The following is a 25,250-nucleotide window of genomic DNA, read 5'->3' as shown; positions in this document are numbered from 1 at the left end:
GACCTAGATCTAATCAGCTGAAACTCTGTGTGTATTTGGGGTGGGATTCCTGAGTTCAGTCCCCAAATTTGGCAGTTTAGTGGGGTGTAGTAGGTTATGAAGGGGAAGGGGATAGGGGGCAGAACGTCTGGGTTTATACTCTGGCTATACAAGTGAGAGGTGGCTCTAGTGAAGACCCTGGTCTCCTTTTCCCAGTGGGAGAGAGGGGAGGGCATAAAGTTGTGGCTGTTATTGGGATGGGGCGAGGGAGGAGTCCATTGTCCTGGCTTTTTCAAGCAATTCAAACTTTTCCGTATTTTTTTGGTGACTGTCCCTTCTTCCCTCCCCTCTCTCTTTTTACCTCCCCCCCCGCACACACCACAGAGGCTACTCTGTCACGGGCTGCCCCCCACCCCAAAAGTCCACGTAAGTTCCATTCACTGGCACTGTTTCCTCGTGGGGCAGGGATGGGGCTTGCTACAGCAATTTGGGGCAGGGGGAGTGGGTGGCTCGCAGAAGAGGATGATGAAGATCGGGGGTGGGGAACCGGAGGCTCAGGGGCCAGATCAAGTTCCCCAGATGGCTCTGCCCCCTTTCCCCCAACCACCTGATTTCCTGGCTTTTGTGCAGTTTCTCATCTCCATTCCAAAAGGTTGAAATACCTCTCCTAAGGTTTCGTGACTACCACTAAGAGCTTTAAGCTACAATATGCTGGTGGTTTTGGCCCCGCCCCCTTTGCCTTTGGCCACGCCCACCATTGGAACGTGGCCACTGAGAGCTCCTCCAAAATGGAATTCCACTCTTGGGTTGAAAGAGCTTCCCCAACCCTGATGCAGACAGTGTCACATTCCTTCATCCTCCCCCCTTTGCAATCAACACACTCCAGCATATCAGGCTTCAGGCTCCCTACTTTATTCCTTAAGGACTAGCTTCCGTACAGATGCAAATTCTAGGAAACTCTCAGGCTGCAAAGGAAACAGCTACTCCACACAATTACGAATATCAATAGAGGAGCCAAAGTGGAAGTTAGGGAAGTTGCCAGCAGTCTGGGTGAGAGCTTCTCCACCAGTCTAGCCATGCAGGGATGCCCCTCCCTTAGGGTGGCTCCTTCCTGCATCCACTTCCATGAGTGGCCAACCTGGCAGACCATCTGAGCCCTAACTTTTCCTGCTCGGACCCTACCATCCCTCAAGTCACGCCCCTCGCTCTCCTCCTCCTCCGAAACCTGAGTTCTCGTGGTAGAGGAAAGGGGGAGCCGTTCAGGCTGGGCCATCGGCATGTCAAGGTCTGGGGAAGAAAGTCTCGCTGTAACTGGGCTCACTGGGGAGGGGCCTCCCCCTGTTCTGCCTGTCCCCATTCTGATTCCGAATCTGAGCTGCCAGACATCTCCACATGCTCACATTCATTCCTGACAGATAGCATTACAGGCGCACTTGCAAGGGGCGAAGGCCTCCAATCCCCCTTGCCCCATGTGTCCTCTTCTCCCCTTTCCTAGATGGGAGCCTGTTTCTCCAAAGTCTTCAACGGCTGCCCGCTGAAAATAAATTCGGCCACGACGTGGATTCACCCAGAAACACGAGGTAGACATGCACCCTCTTTCCCCTGTGCCAGCCGCTGGCTATAAGGGTGCCCAGGGTTTGATCCCTGACGCTCCCTTCCTCCTTGCAGATCTCTACCTGGTGGTCGGAGCTGAAGAAGGCATCTACACTCTCAATCTCCACGAACTCCATGAAGATACGATGGAGAAGGTGAGCCCCCCGTGAGGAGGGAGGGGTGGAGGTGGGCGGCGGGGTGGGAAAGGGTGCTTTTGCGAGGGGAAGCCAACTGAAGAAAATCCATCATGCATCTCACAGAGCAGCCTTGGCCCACAAAAGTTCTGTCTGTTGTTCCGAGATCTTTGGATGTGGAGTGGTTTACAACTACTGTAAATAAAATAAAATAATCCAAGGGTGGGCAGAAGGTATAGATCTGTCTGTACTAGTAGGTATCTGGTTGATTTGCAGTACCTTCTCCGAAAGAGAGTTCAGCCCTTGAGCTGAAAGAGGCTCAACACCCCTGCCCTAAATTATACTAGTGAAATGAAGAAAGCTTGGGGTAACCAGGAATGGGGGGTGGGTTTTGCATAGGACTGTGAGCTCCATTCAGTCCTGGTACTCAAAATGAATTCCCGGGCTTGGAATTCTATAATTCTAAGTGTCTGTCGTTCGCATCTGGCTCTAATCTGTGGATTCTAGTAAAAAAACGCAAAGTAGATTGCACAAGCCTGCCCACTTATGTCTTAATCTTTATTATCATCAACACTGGCTCCTTTTTACGAGTGTTATAATTTATATGATCGTTGCCGGCTCCTTTTTTTAAAAAAATGAACGCTATATAATTGTTATTGTATTGAACTTGGAGCACTTTTGCGTATATTTCCCTGTCCTGTTTCATGCAATGAAAATAAAGCGATTGTTCAACAGGCAACAGATGTCTTTTTTCTCTTTCTCATACTCCCTCTCCTGTTTCCCTTCAACCTGCTCCACCCCCAGCTCCTTCCACACAGGTGCTCTTGGGTCTACTGTATGAATAATGTGCTACTGACCTTAGCTGGTGAGTGTCCAGGTGTAGAACGATTCCTGGAAAATACACACGCACGCACGCACGCACGCACACACACCCCAGTTTTTGTTTTTGACTTGGGAGAGCGGTAGCACAGTAGCAAATGCGTAGCATGCAGAAGATCGCTGGTTTGATTCCCAGCATCTCCAGATAGGGCTGGAAAAACTCCAGCCTGCAATGCTGGGGAGCCGCTGGTGCTAGTCAGTGTCGACAATACTGGGCTACATGGACCCCGGCTCTGACGCGTTCTAAGGCAGCTTCCTACGTAGCTCAGTGGTAGAGCCCCTGCTTTGCATGCAGAAGGTCCCGGGTTCATTCCCTCGTCATCTCCACTCAGAAAGACACCATACAGTTGGGCTGGGAAAGATTCCTGCCTGAATTCTTGGAGAGCAGCTGCCAGTCAGAGTAGACACTACAGAGCTGGATGGGCAAGTAGTCGGAACTTGTATAAGATAGGTTCCTATGTTGCAGGAGAGGGATTGTAGCCCAGTGGTAGAGCCCCTGCTTTGCATGTAAAAGGTCCCTGGTTCGATCCCCGGCATCTCCAGGTAGGTCTGGAAAAATTCCTGCCTGCAACCCTGGAGAGCCGCTGCTGTCAGCCCATGTTGACAGTACTGGGCTACGTGGACCAACGGGTTTGACTCAGTTGGTTAACAAGCCACGGTGGTGTGCCAGCCAGATTTCCCTAATTAGCCTCACTGGCGAGGCTTGTCCCGTTGTCCAAACCCGGGCAGTGTGACTCGTTGCGGGAGGGGCAGCAACCCTCAAACAAGCCATGCTGCCCTGGTTCAGATGAAACAGCAAGGGTAATTAGGGAAATCTGTCCAGCATGCGAACAGCATGCACGGCGGGGTTAACAAGCCACTGTGGCTTGTTAACCACGCCATGATCGTGCAAACAGCCTCACCGTAAGGCAGCTTCCTATGTTCCAAGTAAATACTGGGATCCATTTATGTGGGATGGGAGATCTCTGGGTTGCAGTGGCTCCCAAACTTGGATCTCCAGATGTTATTTGTTTGTTGGTTAAATTTATATACCGCCCAGGTGGCAGATACCATCAGGATGGTTTACGGTCGTAAATAAACACACGACCCCAAACAACAATACACTAATAACCGAAACGATAAATAGAGCAATACAAATATAAAAATATTTGACATATTAAAGAGCTAGCAGTAAAGCTCATAACCTGAGCAACAGATCAGAGATGAAATGCTTTGAATCAGGCCAGGAACTGACTGGTAACCAGTGCAGCTCATGCAGCACTGGAGTAATATGTTGGAACGGCCAGTCCCAGTAAGCAGCCTGTCTGCTTTGTTCTGCACAAACTGATAGTGATGGACTGCATCCTCCCCAGCCAGTGTGGCTGGTGCTCAGGGATGCTGGGAGTTGTAGTCCAACAACACCTGGGGACCCAAGTTGGGGACTACTGGGATAAGAGAACTGATGTTACTAACAGTCATCCTGCTGTTGTAAGCCCACTACTGTAAAACAGAAATCCTTCCAATCCCGTTACTGTAAAATAGTAATCCCTCCAGTTCCGCTAATGTAAGCCTATTCCAGCCACCCTCATCAGCCAAGAGGCAAAGCCCCACTTTGCACACGGAAGGTCCGAGGTTTAGTCCTGGCAACTCCAGTTGAAAGGCCTCTGTCAGCAGATCTGGGACTATCCACCTGCCTGAGACCTTGAAATGTCATTGCCAGCCGAGAGTAGACACCGCTGGGCTGGATGGACCCATTAATGGGTCCGTCTTGGTGTGAGGCAGCTTAATTCGCTACCATAAGATGTAGTGATGGCCACCAATTTGGATGGGTTTAAAAGGGTTGGAAAAATTCCTGGAGGAGAAGGCTTTCAATGGCTTCTAGTCCTGATGGCTATGTTCCACCTCTGGTATCAGAGGCAATATGCTTATGTGCACCAAGTGCTGGGGAACATGGGCGGGAGGGTGCTGTTGCACTCATGTCCTGCTTGTGGGTTTCCCATGGGTGTCTGGCTGGCCACTGTGTGAACAGAAGGCTGGACTGGATGGACCCTCGGTCAGATCCAGCAGGGGTCTTCGGATGTTCTTACCTATTGTGGGTTTCAGTCCAAATTAGATTATGGCATGGCATGGCATGGAATAGGAAGGCAGGAAGGGGCTCAATGCAGCTTGGATGCAGGACTGAGTAAGGAGGGTTTTTGTCCGCCCGGTCATGCCACTCATTCGAGTCTTCCCACTTCTGCTTTGCAGGGAAGTCTTCTCAGGTCTCAGCCCACAACCTCCTGGGCCTCTTTGAGCAGCGGCGTCAACTGCAGAAGCGGCCTGTTCCTCTTTCCATTGCTACCAACCGGCTGACGGAACGGATCATCCCCAGGTGGGGAGAGGTGAGGGGGAGGAGGGACCAAGGGTCCCCAAGGGAACGGCAGGAACAGTATCCCTTTAGAGCAACTGCCCCCAACTGTTCGTCCCTCCAGATGTATTGGACTAAAACTGAGGAGAAGGGATTCCTTTTGGAGGCTCTGGAGAAAAGGTGGGCAGCTGCAGGCAGAGGGCCCAGGCATAGCAGCTGTGCATAGCGGCTGTGCGGAAGGGCGAAAGGAGCTGTCCAGAGCTCTAAATCTCAACCTTGTGGCCACTGGATGCTCTTGGGTTTAAAAGGCTCTGGGCAGGTTTGCATGTAATGGCAACCCAGAGTATGAGTTGAATATGGGTTGGCATTGAATCGTGGGTTGTTGAATCATGGATTGTTGTTACGTGTGAACCCCGCACTATGGTTTAACCATAGTGTTGTTAACCATGAACAACCCAGGAAGAGAACCCATGGTTTGTTGTTGTGTTGTGAACTCCTGGTTGTTTGTGGTTAACTACCCATAGTTAAACTATAGTGAAGGGTTCGCACGTAACCACAACCCATGACTCAACCCTCAGTTCAACAGCCACCCATATTCAAGCCGTACTCTGGGTTGTCGTTATGTGTGAACCAGGTCTGGCTGCCTCTAAGCTCGAGTACAGGGAGGGACGGTAACTCAGTGGTAGACCACATGCTTGGCCTGCAGAAGATCTCGGGTTCAATACCCGGCACCTCCAGCTAGCAGAGGGGGAGGAATGCTTTTCAACCCGACAGCCAAATTGGTCCCCAGCCAGGATATCAGGAGCCGCATGCCAATTTATGAGTCGCTCCATAGCTGAAGCTCTTAGGGCAATATACATAATAAAAGCAAAAAACAATACAACCAAAGATAAAAACCAACAATACAACACATTACAAAGTATTATTTTAAAAGCCGCAGCAAGAATCCAGCATTTTCACACTCGCACTCCATTTATAGCCTTCCCAGCCCTTCGGGTCCCAAGCCATTTAGGACTTTAAAGCCACCTTCCCCACCTGATGGCTTCCAGAGATTTGTTGGACTATAAGTCCCATCTTTCTCAGCCAGCATTGCCACTCTTTGAGCACCACGTACAATGCACTGCAGTCATCTGTGAGACCAAGGTGGGCAATCCTCTGCCTGTTTAGACAGAAAAGCGTCCTACAACTCCCATGGCTGGCTGGAGGATGCTGGGAGTTGTAGGACTTTTTTTTCTATCTCAACGGGCATAGGGCTTAAACTTGTGGCTCAAAGGAGCGGGGGAAGATGAACTCATTTTAACAGTTAAGAACTTACGAATCACATCCTCAAAACGTAAGGGTTACATCCCCCTCCTCCCCTTCTCCACCACTCGACTGTGGGAGCCGATGGTAGTTACTCGCCCGTGGAACGTTCTCTGCACAAGTTCACTGGCATTCTTCTGTGTTACTGTTTTGCATGTTACAGGGCAGAGCCCTGGCTTGAGTCAAGCCTTGCACTCTGCACGTCCCAAGAGGACACCCCTTGGTTTCCCGCACAAATTGGAGGACCGAGCTCTGACACAGACAGCAGGCTCTGGGGCTCCAAATAAGGAAAATCCTGGGAGAATTCCATCACTGTTTTGGAAGAAATGGGTGGGTCTTGTGGAGGTGGAAGAAGAAGGAGCTAGAGGGGGGCATGGGGCTTCCTCTTAACTCCTAACTCCTCCTTTTGATTCATTATTTGTCACATTTTTCGCCTCTGATCTCTTGTACCCCCTCCTCCCCACCCCAGTCTAAAACAATTCCTTTCTCTCGGCAGGAAATTTGCGCTGTCAGCCAAGATAACAGACACCAAAGGATGCTTGAAGTGTCGTGTGGGTGAGTACCTGGCTATTTTCTCTCCTTGCTGGAAGTTCTTCTCATCTTACCTTCACGCAACTCCAAAGCCCCATAGAAATGGGCACTCTGCCTTCTTGGGGAGGGACAGTGGCTCAGTGGGTAGAGCACCTGCTTTGTGTGCAGAGAGTCCCAAGTTCAAACCCTGGTAGGGTCTCCAGTTTAAAAAGGGTCAGGTAGGAGGTGATGGGAAGATCCTTCCCTGCCAAGTGCTGAAGAAAGGACAATGCTGGGTTAGATGAACAGATAGCCTGACCTGGTGTAAGGCTGCCTGTTATGATTTATTCCACTTTAATTTTTGGAGAAGGGCTGGGGCTGAATGGGAGAGCTCCCACTTTGCATCCAAAAGGCCCCATACACTTTGGTTAGGAACACAGGAAGTTGCCTTACACCCTGTTCTAGGGTGTCGGGAACTAAATTGGGCCGGGGGGCTGGATGGCCCTCTGTGGGTCGAATGACCCAGCCCCCTGTAGGCTGAATGATGTCAGATTGTGGCTGGCGTGTCTCCCGGGACCTTGTTTCACTGCACACTGGTTTTCCCCCATCGGGGGAGGCCACTGCGTGATTGAAGCCACCACAACTGAGCACCGCCTGCCCGCTCAGCCAGGGATGTTTCTCCTGCACGACACCTTCCCCATCTGTCTATGTTCCCCACTGTTATCTCCAACCTCTGGTGGGAGATAACAGTGTGGATTACCCCAGGGGGTGGGGCTTGGGGGACAATCCCTGCCCCCTGGAGGAATCCCAGAAGGTTCTGTGGGAATCTCTGTGGGCCAGATTAGGAGGGCCGGAGGTTCTGCTCATGTGGGCCAGAGGTTCTAATCAGATGATGGATCCATCTCGCTCATTATTGTCTATATAAGGCAGCTTCCTCCATTCCTTGTTGTTCTGTGCTGTATATCCACTGAATATTCGGAGAGCTTGGATGTCCCTTTATTATACTTCAAACTTTACACCATGCTCTCTCCCTTGAGCTCAGGGTGAGCAATGACATTCATTTTCTCAAAACTTTTGTTTTAAATACATCAAGAATACAGATAAATACATGCAGAATGGCATTCCAGTAGAACTTTGTAGCAACATTAGTTAAGGAATGTGCCTGTTAATGGGTCAGTCTCCCCACCCACCTCCAGAGCCTTACTTGTTGGTAAAGCAGTAAAGCTTCAAAACCAGCTTGATTTTGTAAAGTAATTTTGCATCCTCCTCCTCCTCTGTCGTCGTCGTTGTCTTCTTCTTCACCACTACCACCACCAGTGTGGTTGTAGTGGTTAGAGTGTTGGACTGGGCCTCAGGAGACCCAGGTTCTAGTCCCCACTCAGCCATGAAAGCTCACTGGGGGACTTTGGGCCAGTCACTGACTCTCAGCCTAACCTACCTCACAGGGTTGTTGTTGGAGAGGAGGAGGAGAATGTAAGCCGCCTTGGGTTCCTTGCAAGAGGAAAAAGGGCGGGATATAAATAGAATAATACATTGTTATTGTTACTGTAATTGTTATTAAAGAGTTGTAAAGCGTGCAAAGCACTTCCCGCACATCATCTAGCTGTAATCCTTACAACAGCCCTGTAAAGTAGTTCAGTATTATCCCCCATATAGCAGATTCAGATGTGGGCAAACGGAGGCTAAGAGAGAGTCGCTCGCCTAAGGCCACCTATTGAATTCATGGCAGAGGCAAGATTTGAACTCAGTGCTTCCTGAGGCTTAGCAACACGCTACCCTGGCTCAGCAGTACTTCTGGAAGATATGGAGCAGCCTTCCCCGACTGGTGTCCTCCAGATGTCACGGACTGCAACTCCTATAATTCCCAGACAGCATGTCTGTTGGCCTTGCTGGCAGGGAATTATGGGAGTTGCAGTTCAACACATCTGGAAGGCAAAAGGTTGGGGAAGGCTGATGCAGAGAATTGGACTCTGGGGACTCCCCCAAAGATGAGAAATCTGGAGTCTGGGAGGCATCATCAAGAACTCCTTTCTAGAAGCTGCTTTAAGTTCAGGGGTGAAGTTCACCCTTCTCCGTGAGCCCCTGCCAAAGGAAGTGAGGCGGGTGGCTACTAGGAGGAGGGCTTTTTCTGTTGTGGCACCCCGGCTCTGGAATGAGCTCCCTAGTGAGGTTCGCCTGGCGCCTACATTGTACTCCTTTCGGCGCCAGGTGAAGACCTTTTTATTTTCCCAGGCATTTTAGCTTTCTAAATTGTTATCTTTGCTGTTTTAAATCTGTATTTTAAACTCCTGTACTGCTGCTAGGTTTTATTGTGGTGGTATTGTTATATTGTGGTTTTAATGTTCTATATATTTTAAATTGTTTTATTGTGAGTTGTTTGGTTTTAGTTTTTGTGAACCGCCCAGAGAGCTTCGGCTATTGGGCGGTATAGAAATAAATTAAATAAATAAATAAATAAATAAATAAATAAAATAAATAAATAGGGGTGGGGAACGTCTTGCAGCCCCAGGGCAGAATTCCATTCTGGAGAAGCACTTGGGGGCTGCATTCCAGTGGTGGGCATGGCTAAAGGCAAAGGGGTGGGGCCAAAAATACCAGCCTACTGTAGCTTCAAGTTCTTATACCAGTAACTAAGTCTTAGGGGAGGCATTTCATCCTTTTAGAATGAGAAGAAACTGCACAAAAGCCAGGAAAACACCAAACGATTGGTGATGGGAGGAAAGGGGGTGGGGCCAGGAGAAGGGGGGTTGTCAACCCTGGAGGGCCTGACAGACATGCCCCCCAGATGGACACGCCCGATCGTTAAAACTCCAAATAGGTTTTCACGATGACCTCTTTGAGGATCTGGTCCTACCCACACTGCTCCCAGTAGACAGAGATATACACAGACCATCCTGCCAGGCAACTGGAGAGTCACAGTCTCGGTAATAATGGAAGGTGGGGGATCCAGATCCAAGAGTTAACGACCTGTTGAAAATGCAGGCTATATCTGACGGACCGCCTCTCCTGGCATGAACCGGCCCATATGCTACGCTCGGCATCTAAGTTCTTCCTCTGGGTACTTCCTCTGAGTGGGGCTTGGAAGGCAGAAACAAGGGAGAGGGCCTTCTTGGTGGTGCCCCCCAATTGTGGAACAATCACCCCGATGAGGCCTGCCTGGTGCCAACGTTGTCATCTTTTCGGCACCAGGTTAAGACCTTTCTCTTTTCTCAGGCATCTTTTAGCTTAAAAGTCTTACTGCCAGTCACTCGGCCTTCAGGGAGGCATTTCATCCTTTTAGAATGGGGGGAAAACTGCAGAAAAGCCAGGAAAACACAAAACGATGGGTGATGGGAGGAAAGGGGCTGGGGCTGTCTAGGGACAACGCAAGAGGACATGATTTGGTCGCTGGGCCTGAGGTTCCCCACCCCTGTTTCCATGGATGGGAGGCAGGAATCCTTGGCAGAGGAGGGAGACCGGCTCTTGGGTATGGGGTCATGAGAGAAGGGCCTTTCCCTGAACACCATGCAGGCGGTCAGGGGGCTAACCATGCTGCGTTGTATTTCAGTGCGCAATCCCTACTCTGGGAGCACGTTTCTCTGCGCTGCTCTGCCCTCCAGCCTGGCTCTCCTGCAGTGGTATGAGCCCTTGCAGAAGTTCATGCTGCTGAAGGTAGGTTCGTGGCCACGAATGGATGCAGGACGGTGGCACCCTCCTTCCCCTGAGGGGGTGGGGGGCACTGAGAAGAGACCTGGGCTGTGAGCACGTCAGGCAGCTGAGAAACCAGTCTGTGCCCTCCCTCCCTCCCTCCCTCCTTTCCAGCACGTCTCTGTGATACCGCCAGACCAGCTGACCCTGTTTGAGCTGCTGGTCGTGGAAACAGAGGAATACCCGCAGGTGTGTTTCGGGGTCACTGGCAGTGACCAGCCAGGGGCGGACCTGCACTTCAGCATCCTCTCTCTCAGCACCGGCCTCAGCACCTCACACCCTTCTGGTAAGAGGGGATATCTGGTGGGAGCGGGAAAAGTGCAGGCGAAGGAAAAAGCTGCGGCGCTCTTTGCCTGGGCGGCATGGTGGGGCACCTGCCGAGGGCCCACGCCCCAGCAGGGGCCCGCAGACAACAACCCCCTGGAGTTGCTCCTCCTCCTCTTCGCCACGGCAACTGCGTCTCGCTCCGGCCCAGACAACGGTGGTGGGGAGGAGCAGGAGGGGCAGACGCCCCGGCCGACTTTCTCCCTGGCTCTCCGCCCGCCAAGAAAGCAAGTGGCAGCCATGATGCGGAAGAGGAGGGGGAGGAGCGAGAGCAGCTGGGGACAAGAAGGTAGACTCGCTCAGGGAGGGGGCCCATGAAGGGGACCTTGCTCACAGACCTTGCAAACCCTGGAGCTGGCACAGCTTCCTTGCACCACCGTGTAATCGTTATTTTGGAGAACTTCAGTACCGCTTAGAAACAAGAACCACAACCCCCAAATGGGTTGCAAGATAAAATCATGATGAAATACAACAAAACCAAACATTTCAACAAATACTCTGTACTACAGATACATGCAGCAGAAACTACCGGAGTTTTGCATACAAACGAATGTTGCATTTCTATCCTGGCCACGTCTGGTTCAGGGTGATGGGAGTTTTAGTGCAGCTTGGGGAAGGCTGCTAGAAGCTGTTAGAGGCTCAAGCAGGCCTGTTCCCCTCTCCACATTTTTCTTCTCTAATAGATAATTCAACATCCCATGGCTCCCAGAGGCCAGTGAGCATGCTCAGTTCCCACGGTGCCGTGTTTGGGATTTTTTTAATGCCCTTCTGCTGTTGTTGTTATTTTTCAAATTGTCTTGTACTTCTACATAATTCAGACTTCACCCGAGTATGCTGAGACCTCCATTTGTTAATCAGTGGTCCTCTTTTGGCTATAATCCTATCAGCGCTCATCCATCCTTATTGGAAGGAATGCTTATTAGTTAAATAATATTACATTTTAATCTTGTCCTTTCTCTGAAGAACTCAGGGCAATGTATGTTCCCCCCTAACCCCCAGTTTGTCTGAGAGAGAGTGACTGGCCCAAAGTCACCCAGTGAGCTGTGTGGCTGAGCGCAGATTCAAACCAGATCTCTCTGGTCCTAGTATGACACCCCATCCAGCTTCCATGTATTCCTCTAGGGCAGGAGTGAGAAACTTCAGGAGGTCTGGAGACCATTTTCACCCCCAGGACCCCACCTCACTCCCATGGCCCTGGGGAATTGTTTTTTAAATGACGTCCAGAGTGGCTGCAGAGTGCTAAAAGGATCAAAATTAGAATCATAGAATAGTAGGGTTGGAAGGGGCCTACAAGGCCATCGAGTCCAGCCCCCTGCTCTGCAGGAATCCAAGTGAGATCATCCCTGACAGGTGGCTGTCCAGCCTCATCTTGAACGCCTCCAGTGTGGGAGAGCCCACCACCGCCCTAGGTCATTGGTTCCATTGCCGTATTGCTCCAACAGTCAGGACGTTTTTCCTGGTGTTCAGCTGGAATCTGGCTTCCTGTAATGCGAGCCCATTACTTCGTGTCCTGCACTCTGGGATGAGAAGAGACCCTGGCCTTCCTCTCTGTGACCGCCTTTCAAGTCCTTGAAGACCGCTATCCTATGTCCCCTCAGTCTTCTGTTCCCGAGGCTAAACGTGCCCCTTTCTTTCAGTCTCTCCTCATAGGGCTTTGTTTGCAAGCTATTTTTGACCTTTTGGGTGTTCTGTAGTAGCCACATAGAACTAACAGGGTCAAAATGGCTGTTCAGGATCCCTTTTATTCATTTTTTTTTTACAGTTTTGGGGAGGAGCGGGGTTGGATGTGGCCTAGTGGTTGCATATTGCCTACACCTATTCTAGGGGAGGGGGAAAGTCTCTCCTAAGGAGCTGTTTGTATTTGAAGGGAAGCCTTCATCAGCACCATTGGGAGTTTCCCTTGAAATGTGAAGAGCCTGTAACCCAAATGCTGTCTGGAAACACCAGGAATTGAACCTGGGACTGTCTGCATGCAAAGCAGGGGCTCTACCACTGAGCTTTGGCCTTTCCCCCCATGGAACGGGGGCCACTAAACGTGCTTGATTCCACCTCCTACCCCCGCATCCCAGCTAGCTTCTCTTACTCTCTTTTGCAGGCCGGCCCCTTGTCATGGCCAGCCATGTCACTCAGATGGATCGAGACACTGTCCTGGTGTGTTTTGAGCGTAAGTTGCTTTCCAGTTTAACCTGATCACAGTCGTCCTCCCCTCCTGCCCTTGAATTGCTTCTTTGCCAGGCGATCAAGGCTGCTGCTGCTATTGTTGTTGTTGTTGCTGTTATTATTATTCCCACAGGCTGTGTGAGGGTAGTGAACCTCCGTGGCGTTCCTCAGGGAACCCTTCCTCCTGAACTCCCCTTCAGCTTCCCTATCGAGACCATTGGTGAGTGGGGGTCCCATGGGAAGCGGTGGGGGCGGTGTGTGTGTGTTCCTTGAGGCTTCCCAGTTGGGTCCCATAGGAACATCAGAAGCTGCCTTATACTGAGTCAGACCCTGGGTCCATCTAGCCCAGTATTGTCGACACAGACTGGCAGCAGCAGCTCTCCAGGGTTGCAGGCAGGAATTTTTCCAGCCCTACCTGCAGGTGCCGGGGATCGACCCTGGAACCTTCTGCCTGCCAAGCAGGTTTTCTACCACTGGGCTATAATCCCTCCCCTGCCACATAGGAAACTGTCTTATACAAGTTCCGACTACCTGCCCATCCAGCTCTATAGTGTCTACTCTGACTGGCAGCCGCTCTCCAAGAATTCAGGCAGGAATCTTTCCCAGCCCAACTGTATGCCATCTTTCTGAGTAGAGATGACCAGGGAATGAGCCCGGGACCTTCTGCATGCAAAGCAGGGGTTCTACCACTGAGCTACATAGGAAGCTGCCTTATACTGAGTCAGACCCTGGGTCCATCTAGCCCTGTATTGTCTACACTGACTGGCAGCAGCAGTTCTCCAGGGTTTCAGGCAGGATTCTTTCCTCGCCCTACTTGGAGAAGCTGGGGGTCGAACCGGGAACCTTCTGCATGCAGAGCAGGGGCTCTACCACTGAGCTACAGGCCCTCCCTGGAATGGGAGGCTGCCTTATAGCAGGTCACGTGATTGGTCCATCTAGCTTTGTTAGATGTTAGAACGTGTTTCTTTTAAAATGTTCTAATTGCTTTAATATGATGTTTTATTCTTTTATATTTGTTGTTCACTGCTCCGAAATCTTTTTGATGTGGAGCGGTATATAAATATTTGCAAATAAATAAATAACTCTAGTTCAGTATTGTCAGCGACTCTTACCAGCAGCGGCTCTCTGGGGTTTAAGGCAGAACAGTGGCTTTCCCACCACCTCATACTTGAACCTTTGATCTAGAGAGGGCAGGGATCGAACTCGGGACCTTCTGCATGCAAAGCGTGTGCTCTGACCACTGAGCAAGAGTCCCTCCCCAAATTCCTCTCGGCCCTCCTCTGCTGTCTCCTGACATTTTGCCAGGCCTTTGCCACACATTTTCAAACTTATTCTGCTTATAGGGGCATGAAGATGGCGCTCCTGTTGTCGTGGCTGTTAAGACGGCTGTGAATCTCAGGAGCTTGAATTCTGCATTTGCACGGCAAAACCGCAGATGGGTGGAATACACAGAATCCTAGGTTGTGGGACTCCGAGTGCCATGGGTGATCTCTTACGGGTAACTTCTAACTCTTGCATCGCCTCTCTGCTCTGCTGCAGTGTGCCTTCAAGACAGTGTCCTGGCCTTCTGGAAACACGGCATGCAAGGCCGAAGCCTGGAATCCAGTGAGGTGTGTAAAAACAGCCTGAGGCTGAGGATGACCTCCAGCCTGGTGATGAGAACATGTATTGATTGATTGATTGATTGTAGTTTCTGTACCGCCCAATAGCCAAAGCTCTTTCGGTGGTTCACAAAAGCTAAAACCATAAAGCGCAGCCTAAAATATAAAATATGAAAGCTTAAAACCACAACATAACGGTACAACCAGAATAAAACCTAGTGGCAATGCAGAGATTTAAAATACAGATTTAAAACACCAAAGCTAAAAGTCTAGGAAGCTAAAATGCTAAAATACTGGGAGAAGAAAAAGGTCTCCACCTGGCGACAGAAGGAGTACAATGTGGGTGCCAGGCAAACCTCTCTAGGGGGATCATTCCACAGCCGGGGGGCCACAGCAGAAAAGGCCCTCTTCCTGGTAGCCACCCACCTCACTTCCTTTGGCAGGGGCTCCTGGCGAAAGATCGCAGAGGATGATCTTAGGGTCTGGGCAGGCAGGTATGTAACATAAGAACCACCATGTTGGATCAGACTAAGGCTCTATCTCAGATGTGGGCCACATCGCCCTCAAAATGAGGGGGAGGGATTTTCCCCTTGGAAAAAGTGGCATCTGTGGCAACTAGGGAGCACCAAAGCTAATTTTTACCCTTTTCACGCTACGGACGCCATTTAAAAGATTTTTGGGTTGCCCACAGCGGGGGTGTCCAGCGGGCCAAAATGGCCCCTGGACTTTCTGCAGTTGCCCACCCCTGCTCCGTCTTGTCTAGTTTTAAATCTGTATTTTACATTTCTGCATCGCTGCTAGGTTTTATTCTGGTTATACTGTTTCATTGTGGTTTTAAGCTTTCATATTTTATATTGTTTTATGCTGCGCTTTGTGGTTTTAATTTTTGTGGACCGCCCAGAGAACTTTGGTTATGGGGCGGTATAGAAATGAAATGAATAAATAAACAAACAACACGACAAGTGAGAAGGATCTTGGAATTGTTGTCGATCACAAGCTGAATATGAGCCAACAATGTGATGTGGCTGCAAAAAAAGGCAAATGCTATTTTGGGCTGCATTAATAGAAGCATCGCTTCCAAGTCCCGGGAAGTACTAGTTCCCCTGTACTCAGCACTGGTCAGGCCTCATCTGGAGTACTGTGTCCAGTTCTGGGCACCACACTTGAAGAAGGATGCAGACAAACTGGAGAGGGTTCAGAGGAGGGTGACGAAGACTATCAGAGGACTGGAAACAAAGCCCTATGAAGAGAGACTGAAAGAACTGGGCATGTTTAGCCTTGAGAAGAGAAGACTGAGGGGAGATAGGATAGAGCTCTTCAAGTACTTGAAAGGTTGTCACAGAGAGGAAGGCCAGGATCTCTTCTTGATCCTCCCAGAGTGCAGGACACGGAAGAATGGGCTCAAGTTACAGGAAGCCAGATTCCGGCTGAACATCAGGGAAAACGTCCTGACTGTAAGAGCAATACGACAATGGAACCAATGACCTGGGGCGGTGGTGGGCTCTCTCACACTGGAGGCCTTCAAGACGAGGCCGGACAGCCACCTGCCAGGGATGCTCTGACTTGGATTCCTGCATTGAGCAGGGGGTTGGACTTGATGGCCTTGTAGGCCCCTTCCAACCCCACGATTCTACGATTCTATGATTCTAAACAAACAAACAAACTTCCACGTAATACCGGAGAAGAATACTCTTCCTAGGGAAACTCACCTGGTGATCCCAGGCCAAGACTTATTCTTCTCTTAGGCCAGGGCTGGGCAACTCCAGATGTTTTGGCCTACAACTCCCATCAGCCCTAGCTAGCATAACCAATGGTTAGGGGTGATGGGAATTGTAGGCCAAAACATCTGATAGACTCCAAGTTGCCCAACTCTTTCTTAGTCCCTTCAACATCTTGTTATTTCAGTCCCTTTGACGTCGGTTGTTTTAGCTCCTGTATTTTCTGGTTGCTTTTCACTTCTGCAATTTGTAGTTTGGGTATTTTATTTTACTGTGCTGGCATTTTCATGTTGTTGGGGTATTTTTTAGAAGATTCATTGTTGGATTTTTAAAATTGTATTATTGTTTTCCACTGATTTTGTAAGACGCCTAGGTAATGAGTTTTATAGATGTCTTAACAAATATCATAAACCAGGGGTTGGGAACCCTTTCCAGCCCATGAGCCAAATAGAACTTCGGAAAACTCTCAGGGGCTACATTCTAGTGGTGGGCTGGGCCAAACGTACCAAAAATCCCAGCGTATTGTAGCTTAAAGCTTTAACGGCCAGTAACAGAGCCTTCAGAGTGGCATTTCAACCTTTTAGAATGGAGAAAAACCTGTACAAAAGCCAGGAAACCACCAAAGGATTGGTGGTTGGGGGGAAGAGGCGGGGCCGGGGAAGGGGGTGTGGTCAGGAGAAGGGGCAGGGCCATCTGGGGAACCCATGCAAGGCCAGATTGGGACCTCAGGAGGGCAGAATTTAGCCCCCAGGCCTGAGGTTACCCACCCCTGTAATAAACAATAAATAAAGGAGAAAATGTGAAGTAACACTAATATGAACAAGCGGTTCCTTTTTCTGAAAAAAAAGTGACGCTTCTATTCCAGTCTTCCTCAAACCGGCACCCTCCAGATGTATCAGACTACAAGGCTGATGTATTCCTCTCTGTGAGAAGAGTTCAGGGTTATTACAGGTTCGATCATCCCTCGGTTATGAGGATTCCCTGCTAAGCTCTCTTTTGTTCCGCAACAGGTGACACAGGAGGTCACAGATGAGTCCAGAGTGTTCCGGGTCTTAGGAGCCCACAGGTGAGGCTTTGCAGCAGATGGGGAAAGTACTGGATGATGATTATGTCTTGCATTTCAACAATCCTCTCCCCACCGCCCACCACGCCACACACACGTATGGGGCTGTTCACGCAACACGCTAACCCACACTCAGTGGTTGAATGTGGGTTGTTTTGAACTGTGGGTTGTTTGTTGTTGTTGTTATCATTATTATTATTAATTACATTTCTATACCGCCCCATAGCCAAAGTTCTGTGGGCGGTTTACAGAAGTTAAAACATTAAATACAATATAAAAACTTTGAAATCCATTTACATAAAAGCACAAAGACAATATACAAAAACAATATATAACTAAAAAAACTTTGAACTGTCAGTCATGACTAAAGACACATCCAGGACCAATTTGTTGAATTGTGGGTTAGCGTGTTGTCTGAATGCAGCACATTTTCCACAGGCAGGGTTGTCGTGTTGTCTGAACGCGGCCAGGGTGGTTTGTTAACCATGCAGTGTGGCTTGTTAACCACCCCGAACAACCCGACAACAAACGGTGGGTTCTCAACGTGGCTTGTTCAAGAAAAGAAGCCACACTGCATAGTTATCAAGCCACCTGGCTGCGTTCTGACAACACAATAACCTGCTGTTTAACAAACAACCCACAGTTCAAAACAACCCACACTCAGTCACTGAGTGTGGGTTAGTGTGTTGTGTGAATAGCCCTGTTCTCTTCGATGGCTATTTGCTTGTGCTGGTCTTTGGCCTGCTGTTGGCTGGTAAAAGTGGGACACTGACTTCCTTTATATGGCAGGAAAAGTTCCTGCCTTCTCCTGGGATGTTTCCCACACCCCTGGCTGCAAGCCGCAGCACTAGCCTGCGAGTGTGGGTAGCTTCCACAGGGCTTGCGTCAGGGGTAGGCATGGCCGGGCACGAGCCAAGGGCCCACAGCCCAGCAGGGGCCCACTAACAAGGGCCCCCTGGAGTTGCTGCTCCTCTTCCCCCTTGCAGCCTGCTTGCTCACCTGCCTCTCGCTCTGGCCCAGACAACGGTGGTGGTGAGAAGGTGGAGCAGGAGATACCATGGCCTCCCTGCTCCCTGGCTCTCTGCCTGTCAAGCAAGCAAGTGGTAGCTCCTTTTTAATGTTCCACTCACTGTTCTCGCTCCCTCTTTCTCCTCCTCGCCAGAGACATCATCCTGGAGAGCACGCCCACGGATAACCCCGCCGCACAGAGCAACCTCTACATCCTGACAGGTCATGAGAACAGCTACTGAGCGCCTTCTGGACCTGCCCAGCCTTGTGGTGGACCGTTGCTGGAGACAGCGGGCTGGCCATGATCTGTGCCTGCCTGTAGCTGATGAAAGCTGACTGAAATGGGAGGGTGCACACGTGTGTAAACGGGGTACAGTTCTCCCTTTACTGCTCCCGCATGCACTGGACATAACATGGGTTGGGCTCCAGAAACGTCCTTCATCCATCATTCTAGTCTTCCTGAGATGTTGCTGTGCGCCAGGATGGGAGGGATGCTTTCTCCCTCATCTGGGCCAGCATCTCCTGAGATACTTTTGCAATAATTTGACCACAAGCCAGCTGGAAGAATTTGCCGTCTTTCCTGGCTGACACTTTGTGCCTGCTTGAATGCTTCCCTTGTTCCCTTTCCTCCTCCTCCTCCTCCTCTTATTCCTTAGTAGTCACCCACATCGCATGGGCGCCATGTCCGGCAGAGATGCCAGTGTGAAGACAATCGTTTACCGGGGTGCAAAACGGACGCTCTTTCCTTAGCACCTGAGCTTTAATTTAAACGTCTTTCAGGGCACTTTTGAGATTCTGGCCTGTCTCCCATGAACAGGGTCCAGGGACAGAGTTTTATTTTGTAGCTGGACAACTTGAGTGGAAAAAATTGGCCATGCCCATGATGGGCAGAATTGGGTGACTGCGGCTGGAATGTCTGTGAGTGTTTGGCTCCGTGTGTCAGGGGCGGGAATCACAGAATCATAGGGTGGGAAGGGGCCTACAAGACCCTCGAGTCCAACCCCCTGCTCAGTGCAGGAAGCCTGATTCCCAGACGGTCTCCCATCCAAGTACTAACCCGGGCTGACCCTGCTTAGCTTCCGAGATCAGATGAGATCGGGCGTGGGTGAGCAAAGTGTTCGTTGAGCAACTAGATGGGCAGACTTGTGGGGAGACGGTGGGTGGATAGCTTGATCCCTGTGCTCAACACCAAAAAGAGCAAGTTGGTTCGAGAAACCAGGTGCAAGTGTATGCTTGAGACCACTTTCCCAAGACGGTTACTCTGTCATAAAAAAGGAGTAACGGAGTTCTTAACGGAAGTGTTATCAGCACCTTTGCAAAACTGTTAAGTCCCCGGCTCCTTGAGAAGAGAGTTAAACCGACTTTGAGATAGTTTACAATTTGAGCCAAACTAGATGAAACGTTAAATGCATGCTTGCATTTAGCGATGGTGTGTGTGTGTGTTTTTTAAGGAGAAAGAATGTTACATGCAATGTGTTTTGTTTGTTTTTCAAATAGCAGCCACAAAGGAGGCCCTCTCAGGATTGGGACCGTGGTATGCAAGGAGGGTTGTTGTTTTTTTAATCCTTCCCCATTATGTTGTGGACCTGGTAAAAATTGCCGGGAAGGGGCGTCAATAGCATCTTTCTCTTCAAAGCCAAAGAGCAGTTTCAGTGGGTAGTATGGATGACAATTTTAAAATTGTGATTGCTGCGGTGGGAGGAATTAACTGCCGGCCCCAATCCTGAACATTTTTAAGGTAAAGCCAAGCGCCTTTAAACGTACGCAGACATTTAACATAGTGCCTGGTTTAGGGCCCTTTAGTAGCATAGCCTTTTACCAGGGCCAGCTGTAGGTTTTGGGGGTCCCTTGGGCAAGGCCCCCTCAGTGGGCCCCCTCCCTCAATGAGCCTACCTTCTCACTGCCACTGACACCAGGTCCTCCTCCTCTTCCTCATCATGGCCACCACTTGCTTGTTTGGTAGGCAGGGAGCCAAGGAGTGAGTAAGCATCTTCTCCTCCTCCTCACCACCAGCACCACCGTTGTCTGAGCCAGAGTGAGAAGCAGATGGGCAATTACGTTGCTATGGGGAAGAAGAGAGCCCTGCCGGAATGTGGGCCCACAACAGGTGCCTGACCGTGCACGCCCTTGGCGCTGGCTCCGTTTTTTACCCTACGGCAGGCTTATTGAGTCCCTGCTGGGCTACCATACCTGGCAGGTAGGCTACAAGCTGTGCTTTGCCAGCTGTGTTGGCTGAATGATAGGACTGATAGGACTGTCCTGTGCTACTGTCGGGCTGGCTGATTCGGAGGACAAAGACGGCCTGCGTCTCGCGTTTGGCTCGGAGAGCGCGAGTGGAGGCTGTGCAAGCCGCTTCCAGGGTTTGAGATTTGGGGTGTGGGGTAGTTGGGGCAGGGGGCATAGGAGCCCCGAACAGACTCCCAGTCGGAATCTCAGCCTTGGATGGTCAGAGCTCCAACCACAACCCCGCTTTAGCTCAGAGGCCGAGAATGTCCCTTCCCCAGAAGGCTGCTAATAATTTCTCTGTGGGTTTTAATGGCTAAAGCTGGAATTTTATTGTCCTGAGAAAACCAAACTTGAAAAGAAAAATGGCTATTTAACATAGAGATTGATATTATATTGTGGTATTTTACTCCCCCGCGGAATGGATTTGCCTTTTTTTGCTTAATGAATCAGGGGGTTCTCCTGGGGGGTTGAGGGCTGGGTGAAGGTTTGTGCAAAGCAGTTCTGTTGAAATAGCAAGAATTGTCTTTGTTTCAGTTTCTACTGTGCTTCTGGTGAGGATGCTTCTTGTTAAGTGGCTAAGAAGCCAGGAAGACTAAAACGGGGGTCAGATGAGAATGCAGGGGATATGTTCAACTGCATCTTAATTTAGAAAATTAATAAGAGCCAGGTATACTAGTAAACACAGCTTGTATTCTGCAAGTAAAGGTACATGTTGCTGGTTGATGCCAGAGAGCGTGCCCCCGCCCCATTCCAAGAGTGTGAGAAGGAACAGTTGAAAATCAACATACAGTATAATGCAGAATGAAGAGCCCTGCTGGATCAGATCAGGGCTCCATCTAGTTTATCATTTGGTTCACACAGTGGCCAGCCAGGTGCCCGCAGGAAACCCACAAATAGGACTTGTGTGCAATAGCACCTTCCCCAGCAACTGGTGTACATAGGCATGCTGCCTCTGATCCTGGGAGTAGCATGTAGCCATCAAAACTAGTAGCCACTGATAGCCTTCTCCAGGAATTTGTCCAGTCCCTTTTTAAAGCCATCCAAAGCGGTGGCCATCACAACATCTTGCGGAAGTGAATTCCATCATTTAACTCTGTGCTGTGTGGAGACGTCTTTCCTTTTCTCTGTCCTGAATCTCCCACCAATCAACTTCATGGGATGACCCCATTGGGTTCTGGTATTAGGAGAGAGCGAGAAAAATGTCTCCCTCTCCACTTTCTCTACACTATGCATAATTTCATACACCTCTATCATGTCTCCCCTTACTTTTTTCTGAGCGAAACAGTCCCAGATGTTGTAACCTTTCCTTATAGGGGAGTTGCTCCAGCCCCTTGATAATTTTAATTGTCCTCTTCTGCACCTTTTCCAGCTGTACAATATCCTTTTTTAAGTGCACTGAATACCTAAAGATCACTTTATGGGACCTTGCTTTTTCTGCGTAGGGGTGCTGGCCTGCCTTAGGTAACATTCATTGCTCTTGAACATGAAAACGTCAATTTTTCAGACTACGCTGATATTCAGGCAGTCACAACTATGTGTGTATGTAACGAATTTCAGGGTTTTTCCAGCTAGTATAGAAATACCCCCAAAAGGGTTGTTGTACAGTTCAAATCCTTTGTCCTAAAGCAGGGGTGGGGAAGCTTTTTCAACTCGAGGGCTGAATTCTATTTTGGGGAAGCTCTCGAGGGCCACATTCCAAAGGTGGGCAGGGCCAAGGGCAAAAGAGGCAGGGCCAAAATATAAAAATAGCAGCCTGTTGCAGCTTAATGCTCTTCCTGCCACTCTCTAAGCCTTAGGAGAGGCATTTCAGCCTTTTAGAATGGGGGGAAAATGTCACAAAAGCCAGGAAACCACCAAAAGATTGCTGGTTGGGGGGAAGAGGGCGGGCCCAGGGGAAGGAGGCGGAGCCAGGGGAAGGGAGAATGGCCATCTGGGGAACCTCACCCTTGTCCTAAAGGAAGATATGCACAATACCATTTTCAGGTCTAGCTAGTAAGTGGGATAGGAACATAGGAAGCTGCTTTATACCTTTTGTTCATCTAACTCATGGTCTACACCAGGAGCAGGGAAAGCACAAGAGGGTAGCACCTCCCTACAGTAGGTGGACCCATGTGATTGCCAAGACCCATACACAGTTCCTGAAAATGGCCCTCCCTGCTGGCAATTAGGTTTTTTAAAAGGCACCATTGTCTTTTAACCAGTTAGGTTTTTTAAAAGGTACCATGGAGGGTTTTTTTTAAAAAAAAACCTGATTGCAATGTGGGGAGGGGGGATTTTTTGAAGGGGTTGCACTGTTGGGGAGGGGAGAGTTAGCCCTTCTCTCCCCAGCAGCAGCATCCCCAAATACCCCCCCCCCCCACGGTGCTGCAGTTTGTTAAATCGCTCCCAATGAAGGCTTTTAAAAACCCTAAATGCAGTGGGTTGGGGTGGGGCAGCGGGGAGGTAAGGAAAATCTCATCCCTGCCTGGGCAGGGAAGGGGAGGGTCTTGTGGAGAAGTTGGCAGGCCAGATGGGAACACCCACGGACTCAAAGCCCCCATTGCTCGTTTATACTGGGCTGGTTCTCACAATCAACGCCATGGCCTGTTCTAGGTTATGCAAGAGTTCTTTAACCTGTGTACAACCCCTGCCGCCCGGGTACAGATGACACGACAAGTTGCTGCCACAGCTTGAATATTCACAGCCCGCCCAGAATGCAGTGCAGCCCAGTGTGGCTTAAACAAGCCATGGTGGGATGTGGTGATTGTGCAAACCGGGTCACTGAGTACCGGCAGTTGTCCAGGGTTTCAGATAAGAGTCTTTTCCAGCCCTACCTGGAGCTGTCATGCATTGCACTTGGGACTTTCTGCATGCAAAATGTGGGCTCGCTACCTCTGAGCAATTTATTTGTTACATTTATATCCCGCTTTTCCTCCGAGACGCCCAAGGCAGTGTACCACCTCCTCCTCCTCTCCATCTTACATGTGCATCGTATAAAATATTTGCGCCTATACGGGCATCAAATTTCAGATTTGCAGGTGGTATGAAAGTACTTTAATTTTAATCTTGGCACTATAACCTCAGTGAGCATTAATGCAAGGGCTTGGCTCTACTTCAAAGGTCCCTTCCCTGAAATTCAAGAGAGGCAACTAAATTCCTATAGCTAAATATTCTGTTCCGTCCACAAATGGCCATTACTGTGCAGTAATTTTTTTCTCCTTTTGAGTGCTCGCTATAAGTCTTTGCTAGAAATCTGGGTATGCCAGCCTACATCTGTACGAAATTTCAACTCCTGAAGTCATGTAAAAGTACGGTAATGGGGACTGAGATGATGGTGGAGTAAAGAATGCGTCATGTTCCTGCTGTCCAGATGTATCTATTTAATTTATGTCCAAAGCGGCTAAAGTTCTTTAAAAGCCAATACACCAACAATAGCAACAGGAAATAGAAAAAAGGAGAAAAAAGAGGAAGAGGGAGAAAAAAGAGGAAACGGATAAAATCCAAGATCTGGCCGTTAAAGATTAAAAATAACACTGGAGATCAGCTAAATTATACCAGCAGTAGGAAGAAGAATAAAAGGTTCTTACAGCTCAAATACTGTGACAGGGACTGTAGCTCAGCGTTAGAGCTCCTGCTTTGCATGTAGAAGGTCCCAGGTTTGATCCCCAGCATTTCCAGGAAATGCTGGGGAAGAATCCTGCCTGAAAACCTGGAGAGCCGCTGCTGCCAGTAATACTGGGCTAGATGGTCCAAGGGTCTGACTCAGTATAAGGCAGCTTCCTATGTTCCTAGTTTGGTCTAGAAGTTGCTTGGAGGATAGATATGCCAAATTAAACCTTTCTGAAATCAAGTGTGCAAATAGCATCTTGAAATGTTCCACCCTATTTGTGGACAGAGGAATTGAGGGACTATTTCACTGAATTTCTCCAGGAGGAGGAAGAATTCTCCCAGAGTTTCTCAGGGGTGGATCTCTCCCTTAGAACTGGCAGCATCACAGCTTCTTTCTTTTTTCCTAAAATCCCCCCCCCCTTTTTTTTTTGCTGCAATTGGCAACAGCAGTAACTGCCTTGGCAGCCTCGCAACCATTTTGCATCCTGCACAGGGCTCCAGAACTAGCGTCATGCTGGGCTATTGTGGAAGGAAAATGGTGGCAAAAATATATATATTTAAAAATAGTGAAGAACATTCAGAGGAAGTTCTGCCAGGTAGCCTTTTTCTGGAGTGGGGAGAGCTGTGAGAAAATGAAAAATCTCAGAAATGTTCTTTGAAAAATACCTTCAGAGAAATTTTGTTTCCGCTGTACCATTAATGCTGATACAACTTACATACACACAGACACACAGACACACACACTGTATGTATGTATGTCACGTTCACCTTGGCCAGACCACTGGGAAAGCTTGAATAGGGGCAGAACATAAAATTTATTTAAGGTGGTGTTCATTTTGTCCTCACAACAACCCTGTGAGGTAGGTTGGGTTGAAAGTGTGTGTGTGTGTGTGTGTGTGATTGGCCAAAGACACCTTCTGACACCTTCATGACTGGGGACATTTTAACCTGGGAGCCTTCCCCAAACTGGTGTTCTCCAGAAGTGTCAGACTACAACTCCCAGCAGGGTGGGGGATTCTGGGACTTCTTGTCCATGTGCTAGGCCCTAGGCCTAAATGGCAAACTCCCAGAAGCCTTTGCAGGTTGTAACTCCCATCAATCTCTTCGCTCCACCGGCCCGTTGGAAAAAGAACGGCGTGAGAGGGCCACTTC

At 49.5% G+C, this 25,250-nt stretch overlaps 1 protein-coding gene across 1 annotated transcript in view; it reads left to right on the top strand.

The window, feature by feature from the left end:
- MAP4K2 (mitogen-activated protein kinase kinase kinase kinase 2) overlaps nt 1–20,921 on the top strand; it is a 68,831-nt gene extending 47,910 nt beyond the window's left edge. The window contains exons 20-32 of the mRNA XM_084824220.1: nt 364–405; nt 1,475–1,559; nt 1,648–1,727; nt 2,511–2,571; nt 4,812–4,935; nt 6,710–6,768; nt 10,271–10,374; nt 10,525–10,696; nt 12,830–12,898; nt 13,028–13,114; nt 14,434–14,504; nt 17,224–17,279; nt 18,439–20,921. Of these exons, the coding sequence (XP_084680346.1) occupies nt 364–405; nt 1,475–1,559; nt 1,648–1,727; nt 2,511–2,571; nt 4,812–4,935; nt 6,710–6,768; nt 10,271–10,374; nt 10,525–10,696; nt 12,830–12,898; nt 13,028–13,114; nt 14,434–14,504; nt 17,224–17,279; nt 18,439–18,526 (1,098 nt within the window). The 3' untranslated portion in view covers nt 18,527–20,921. The remainder of the gene's footprint in view (nt 1–363; nt 406–1,474; nt 1,560–1,647; nt 1,728–2,510; nt 2,572–4,811; nt 4,936–6,709; nt 6,769–10,270; nt 10,375–10,524; nt 10,697–12,829; nt 12,899–13,027; nt 13,115–14,433; nt 14,505–17,223; nt 17,280–18,438) is intronic.
- The last annotated feature ends 4,329 nt before the right edge of the window (nt 20,922–25,250 follow it).

The sequence above is a fragment of the Heloderma suspectum genome, chromosome 17, assembly GCF_057233095.1.
Source record: "Heloderma suspectum isolate Gila_16-S chromosome 17, 16-S_ref, whole genome shotgun sequence".
Classification (NCBI taxonomy): domain Eukaryota; kingdom Metazoa; phylum Chordata; class Lepidosauria; order Squamata; family Helodermatidae; genus Heloderma; species Heloderma suspectum.
This window is presented reverse-complemented; position numbering and strand designations above follow the sequence as displayed.